Genomic DNA, 7678 nt, shown 5'->3' with positions numbered 1-7678 from the left:
ATATACTTATGTATTACTTATAAACTAATTTTTAAAAATTGACATCTCAGGCCGGGCACAGTGGCTCATGCCTGTAATCCCAGCACTTTGGGAGGCCAAGGTGGGTGGATCACGAGGTCAGGAGTTCAAGACCAGCCTTACCAACATGGTGAAACCTCATCTCTATTAAAAATACAAAAACTAGCTGGGCATGGTGGGACATGCCTATAATCTCAGCTACTCAGGAGGCTGAGGCAGAACTGCTTGAACCCAGGAGGCAGAGGTTACAGTGAGCTGAGATTGTGCCACTGCACTCCAGTCTGGACGACAGAGCTAGATTCTGTCTCAAAAAAAAAAAAAAGAAGAAGAAGAAGAAATGACATCTCAGCAAAATTACAAATGACCTTCAGGATTGTTGACAATTAGAAACTGCAAAAGCAAAATCCGGGAATTCCAAGGGCAAATTTGAAGTGCCTGCCTGAAACATGACTACACACCAACGCACTATGTAGACCTGTAAGGAGGTAAGAGGTGTATTGTCAAGCCAGGGACCAAGAAATGTAGTGGTTAACTAGACAGGTGAGAATTCTTCTTGTGTATATTAGAGGAAGGACATTCTGGTAGTCAGCGTTCCACCTTCTAACCACAGTGCTGAAGCGCATCTCAGTAAATGGTGGGATCATAGTGCTTGCTTTTGTAGACATCATGAGATGTTGTTCTTCAGTAGTAGGGGTTAAGTTGCAATGATTGCTGAGTCACCGTTGTCTGAATGTGCCCACCTCTTCAAATGCATTCGCCTCTTCAAATGTGTCCTCAACACAAAGAATTTGAGAACCCCTTGCTTAGGAAGTAGGGCAGGTAATTATGCGTAGACTCTTCTTTCCTGGTGGCTGCTGCCCCTCGCCCAAATCTAAATGATCAGCACTTACTCCTTGATGGAGCACCTGTTCCGTGGGGGCCAGACCTATGCAAACCTACCCCCAAAAGTCCAAGGAAGCTGAGAGGCCGAAGAAAGAGGCTGATATATCCAGTTCCTCAGAAATACGTACTTAACAGAAACTTACAAACAGAAGCCATGTCTGTGTCTCAGGCAGCGGTGAGGCAAGATGGTGGATCCTGCACCATTATTCTCATGCCGAGGGCTTATATGCTATTGGGAAAGGGTATATGTGATTCAGAATGGATGTGTAGAACAATTGAAGTCCTATAACATTAAGGTTGTTTTGACCTCAGGGCAGGATTTACAGTAAGTACCTACTTTCACACAAGGAACATCAAATAAACTGGAAATCTTAGAGGACTTCCTAGAACAAGGGTTAATCAGAAGTTAAAGTGATGGATTAGCATCCAAGATGGAGTTGCTTTGGCCTCCACAGCACCTCCTCTTTGTCAGGCACTGGAATTGCCATTAGCAATACAGACGCAATTCTTGCTCTCAAATGCATAGCCTAGTAGAGGAGACAGATCAGTAATACATACATAAAGGTGCAGATAACAGTAATAGCAGTAGTAACCCTTTCTGAAAGGGGTAGTAGTTTTCAAGCATTTATAGTTTACACACACACCTACACACACAAACCAACCCAGCAAGCCCAGTATAATTTCCTTACTTTTATAGATGAGGACATTCCTTAGGTTCTGACAAACCATAGGTGGAGGCTCAGTCTCAAGTTCTTCTCGTCTATACTAACTGACTTCCTGTGCAAAAGGATGAGTAAATAATAGCATCAGAGTGAAACAAAAGGCTGTGAGGCGCAGAAGAGGAAAGCCTTGAATCAAAACTTTAACCTTCAGAGTAGGATGCAACAATTCAGCTTTTTGTTTACTTTGTTCCAGTGGTTAAAGCAGACCCCGGAGAGTGGAGTGGCCTGGAAATCTGACTTTGATTAGCTATGGTTAGAATTCCTTCTATTTCTGCCTGCATGCCCGCCCCCTTCTAGTACTGGAAGTAAACATCTTACTTGCTAGAGGGATGGGGTTAGGGAGAAGGGAAGTCCTCACAATAGGTCTGCTGTTGTGCAAAGAATTCTACAAGATGCAGATTTAGACCAAGGCAGTGGGGGTAGTGGGGGAAGGGGTGGTGTCAAGGTCCAACCCATCAAGTCCCTTCTGTGGCTGAGGCTCAGAATTGATCACATATATTTGTCATCAGCTGAGTGATCTGTTTAACATTTTTCCTGGTTAGGCTCTCCGCACAGAGAAATATCCTGGGAGATCAAGTTCAGTCAGGTCTGTTCTCTGTTGCTTAAGGGAGTTTAACCTGAACAAGGGTTTAGCAGGGCTCCCAGTCCCAAGACTATTTTCACATGGGCTCATTTTCCCACTTAGCAGGGTGAGTGAGAACAGTGAGTGGTTTCACCAAAAGAAACCAAAACTCCAAGCAAGAGGCCTTGGTGGTGGTCTCCTGTTCTGGGCTCTGCTTTGGGGCTGAGGTCTCAGCCTTTGCACCACAGGATCCACAGGACCCCATGGACACTCAACAGAGCCAGTGGCTTGTTAGCCAGGAAAGAGAAATTCTAGACAACCTACTGAGAGGTGGCAATGTGCTAGCAGCCCTCGCTCTTGGCGCCTCCTTGGCCTTGGCATCCACTCTGGCAGCGCTTGAGGAGCCCTTCAGCCTGCCACTGCACTGTGGGAGCCCCTCTCTGGTTGGCAGAGGCCGGAGCCGCCTCCCTCTGCTTGCAGGGACGTGTGGAGTGAGAGGCGCGGGTGGGAACAGCGCGAGTTCCAGCGGGCGCAGGCTCCGCAGGCCCCGCACTAGGAGCAGCCAGGAGGGGCTGCCGGCCAAGGGCAGTGAGGGGCTTAGCACCTGGACCACCAGCTGCGGAGGTAGCGCCAGGTCTCCCAGCACTGCCCGCGCTGTGCTCAAATTCTCGCCTGGCCTCAGCTGCCTCCCTGAGGGGCAGGGCACAGGACCTGCAGCCTGCCATGCCCAAGCCCCCCCTCCCCCATAGGCTCCCGCACGACCCAAGCCTCCCTGATGGCTGCCGCCCCCTGCTCCCTGGCACCCAGTCCCATCGACCACCCAAGGGCTGAGGAGTGCAGGCATGGTTTGGGACTGGCAGGCAGCTCTGCCTGCAGCCCCGGTGCGGGGGAGGCCAGCTGGGCTCCTGAGTCTGTTGGGGACTTGGAGAACTTTTATGTCTAGCTGAGGGATGGTAAGTGCACCAATCAGCACTCTGTGTCTAGCTCAGGTTTGGAAATACACCAACTGGTACTCTGTATCTAACTAACCTAGTGGGGACTTGGAGAACTTCTCTGTCTAGCACTCTGTGTCTAGCTCAAGGATTGTAAACGCACCAATCAGCACTCTGTGTGTAGCTCAGGGTTTGTAAATACACCAATCAGTACTCTGTGTCTAGCTCAAGGTTCGTAAATACACCAATTGGTACTCTGTATCTAGCTAACCCAGTGGGGACTTCCAGAACTTTTCTGTCTAGCCCTGTGTCTAGCTCAATGATTGTAAACACACCAATCAGCACTCTGTCAAAACGGACCAATCAGCTCTCTGTAAAATAGACCAATCAGCTCTCTGTAAAATGGACCAATCAGCAGGATGTGGGTGGGGTCAGATAAGGGAATAAAAGCAGGCTGCCCAAGCCGGTCCATTTCCACCCTGTGGAAGTTTTGTTCTTTTCCTGTTGTGGTAAATGTTGTTGCTGCTCATTGTTGAGTCCACGCTGCTTTTAAGGGCTGTAACACTCACCGCGAAGGTCTGCAGCTTCAGTCCTGAAGCCATGGAGATCACAAACCCACCGGGAAGAAGGAACAAACTCCGGATACACCATCTTTAAGAAATGTAACACTCAGCGTGAGGGTCCACAGCTTCATTCTTGAAGTTAGCAAGACCAAGAACCCACCAATTTCGGACACACTATGGAGCGGTGAGTGGCGCAGCTTTGCATCGTGAATGGAAGTCAGAGGAAAAGAGATTTATAAGAGTCTTTTAACAAGTGCCCCAGCTGACTAAAATGGTAAATAAAGACAGAGAGAGAGGTTGAATGCGGTGACTCCTGCCTATAATCCCAGCACTTTGGGAGACCAAAGCAGGAGAATCACGAGTGATTCTAGGGGTTCGAGACCAAACTGGGCAACATAGTGAGACCTTGTATCCACAAAAAAACAAAATCGTCAGAGGCGATTTAACCAGAGTAACACTATCTTGAATAGAGGCTGTGTAAAATAAGGCGGAGACCTACTGGGCTTCATTCCCAGAGAGTTAGACATTGTAAATCACAGGATGGGATAGAGGTAGGAACAAGATACAGGTCACAAAGACCTTGCTGATAAAACAGTTTGCAGTAAAGAAGCCAGCTAAAACCCACCAAAACCAAGACGGTAATGAGAGTGACCTCTGGTGGTTCTTACTGCTACACTCCCACCAGTGCCATGACAGTGTACAAATGCCATGGTAACATCAGGAACTTACCCTATATGGTGTAGAAAGGAGAGGCATGAATAATCCGTCCATTGTTTACCATATAATCAAGAAATAACTATAAAAACGGGCAGCCCCAGCTCTCGGGGCTTTTCTGCCTATGGAGTAGCCATTCTTTTACTCCCTTAGTAAACTGGCTTTCACTTTCCTCTGTGGATTTGCCTTGACTTCTTTCTTGTACGAGATCCAGGAACCCTCTCCTGGGGTCTGGATTGGGACCCCTTTCCAATAACAAAATTAGCTGGGCATGGTTGTGTGTGCCTGTTGTCCCAGCTACTTGGGAGGCTGAGGTGGGAGAATCGATTGACCCCAGGAGGCTGAGGCTGCAGTGAGCTGAGATTGCACTATTGCACTCCAGCCTGGGTGACACAGTGAAATTTTGTCTCAAAAAAACAAACCAAAAACAGAGATGGAAAAAAACGGGTGAAAGAAGCAGTTACCTTGTGCCTGGGAAACAAACATGGAATGTTTCGTGGAATGTGAGAAAACTGTACAAACATTTCAATGGAGCAAGAGGTGGTGAAGGTTTCTTTTTCTTTTTTTCCTTTTCTTTTTTTTTTTTTTGAGATGGAGGCTTGCTCTGTCGCCCATGCTGGAGTGTAGTGGCATCATCTCGGCTCACTGCAACCTCCGCCTCCCGGGTTCAAGTGATTCTCCTGCCTCAGCCTCCCAAGTAGCTGGGACTACAGGGGCCCAACCACCATGCCTGGCTAATTTTTTGTATTTTTACTAGAGACGGGGTTTCACCATGTTAGCCAGGGTGGTCTCGATCTCTTGACCTCATGAGCCACCCGCCTCAGCCTCCCAAAGTGCTGGGATTACAGGCGTGAGCCACCGCACCCGGCCTGTCAGTTTCTTTAGAGCCGTGATTCAATGACATGTAGCGTCAAGTTTATGTGAGTGTCACATTTTCTTTGAATAGTGTTAAAAATGACTCTAAACTTTTGAATCATCGGGGTCAGAAGAGGCCACTTAACTTTTTCCATTATACTCAGCTGCTCTTAGGGAACACTTTGTGCTCTTGTGAAGTGAGCAATTGAAGTTCCAAAGGCCAGTGTGGTATGCCCTGTTTCTGACCTCTTAACCTGTGGGTGTCTTGAGGAAGAAAGTGGCTTAAAAAAAAATCTTTGTTTCCTCTGTGCCTGGAAGGGCCAGGAGGGGGTGGAGGGCAGGCAATGCCAGGTGGCACTCCCTCTCAGGGTTGTGCAAATGAGTTTCTCCTTAAACTTTGTCCGTTCAATGCCTCATTGGCCCCAGCCTAATCCTGGCCCTGGGGTCAAGCACAGTGCAGAGAGGACAATAGGAGCTCCTTGGCCAGGCACAGTGGCTCACGCCTGTAATCCCAGCACTTTGGGAGGCCTTGGCAGGTGGATTGCTTGAGGTCAGGAGTTCAAGCTCAACCTGGCTAACACGGTGAAACCCTGTCTCAAGAAAAAAAAAAAAAAAAGAAAAAAAGAGAAGAAAAGTAAAGGAGCTCCTTTGTTGAATGAGTAAGGGCATAAGCAGATAAAGTGTATGTGTTACGAAAGGTTCATGTTGAGGTAGATTAACTGGGCCTCTCCGTATCATCTTAGCTCAAGCTGCTGTAACAGGGTAACATATGGTGGTTCAGACAACAGGCATTTCTCTGAAGATTCTGGAGGCTGGGAAGTCCAAGATCAAGATGTTGGCAGATTCAGCTCCTGGGGAAGGCTCTCTCCCTGCTTTACAGATGATTGCCTTCTCACTGTGTTCCTCACATGACAGAGACAGAAAGAGTAGGTGGTCTATATTCCTTTTCTTATAAGACACTAATCTCATCATGGGAGCCCACCCTCATGACCTCATGTAAACCAAATTACTTCACAAAGGGCCCACCTCCAAATACCATCACACTGGGAGTTAGAACTTCAACAAATGAATTGGGGTGAGGCAAGGCACACTCAGCCCATAATGTAGTGCATTAAAATTACACATTTTGGGTCCCTGCTTTGGCACAAAAGTTTGATCACTGTAATAGAATTCTAAAGTGGCCCCCAAGATTCCCTCACCCAGTGTGCAAAACCTGTGTAATCCCATCCCTTGAGTGGGTGGGCCTGACCTAATCAGGTGAACTCTTTAAAAGAGGGTGTAGAGGTTAGAGATCAAAGAAGAGAGATTGGAGGCATGAGAGGAATTTTTCTTGAAGGAGCCAGTAGCTACATTGTAAGAGGGCTACAGGATGAGAAAATGGGAGAGGCCTCCAGGAGCTGAGCAGTCCCCGGTAACAGCCTGCAGCAGGTGGGCAACTCAGTCCTACAACCACAAGCAACCAAATTCTTGATGCCAACCTCATGAGACCCTATGCAGAGAACCCAGCCGCACCACACCTGTACTTCTGCCTCACTTTCTTGCTGGCTGTCACTGGGGACTGCTCTGAACTCTTAGGTGATCACAAATTTGTGTTTCATTAAGCGGCTAGGTTTATAGTAATTTGTTACATAGCATATAAAGCTTATCTCCTTTCTACAATGGATCAGTCCACCTCTCCTGGGTCCCCGTCTTATTAAAACTAGCTCTCATTTGGTTGTTGATTACATTTTTCCCTCACATTAATATATCACCTCTTCATTTTAATCCATAACCTTCTTCTTTTTTCCCCTACTGTTTCCTTTGGGAATTTACATAGCAATTTTGAATCTACTACACACATTGTTATTTGAACACTCACAGAAAACTATTATCTTCCCCCTGCCCTCTACAAAGCATCTCCAGGGCACATACTATTGTGAGGCCTCGATTTTCATCCTTGCAACCAGTGTTCAGAGCTTACAGAGCTTATCATGTTTATTATATAACAATAAGACATAAGCCAAAACAACTTGCTGCTGGGCTTTTAAACATAGCAACAGCAGAAATCTTTTCTGGGCTTGAGGAAGAGCCACTTGAAATGTCTACTAATTTCAGCAATTTTCTGGTCTATGGAATGAAAAGTCTAAAACTGGCTCTGAAAGTATTTAAGTACACTCACAGAAAGCCCTCTGCTCCACCATCGGACACCATGACGCAAGGGGGCAGGTGGGGAGGAAAGTGGCACACTCCCTAGTTGTTGGGATTCACAAGCTGCCTTTCAAAGGAGTATTGCCTGGGTAGCGAATGCTCTTGGAGAAGGAAAGAGAAAGGCATGAAACGGGGACCCTTCAAAGTTGCCACCATGGTAATGTCACTCAGTGGCACAGGGCTTGTTCCTCCCTTTCCTTCTCTTTTCTAATAGGAGGACCATTAGCAATTGTATTCAAATGA

The 7678-nt window shown here is 47.1% G+C and overlaps 1 protein-coding gene across 1 annotated transcript; it reads left to right on the top strand.

Annotated features, from left to right (window-relative positions):
* The first annotated feature begins 2447 nt into the window (after positions 1-2447).
* On the top strand, positions 2448-7678 carry LOC108536190 (uncharacterized). The gene is given in 4 exon segments (XM_017882745.1): positions 2448-2808; positions 2934-3040; positions 7065-7409; positions 7412-7678. Coding segments are annotated over 4 exon segments (1080 nt in total).

Source organism: Rhinopithecus bieti, unplaced genomic scaffold (assembly GCF_001698545.2).
Source record: "Rhinopithecus bieti isolate Rb0 unplaced genomic scaffold, ASM169854v2 scaffold_13259, whole genome shotgun sequence".
NCBI classification, from domain to species: domain Eukaryota; kingdom Metazoa; phylum Chordata; class Mammalia; order Primates; family Cercopithecidae; genus Rhinopithecus; species Rhinopithecus bieti.
This window is presented reverse-complemented; position numbering and strand designations above follow the sequence as displayed.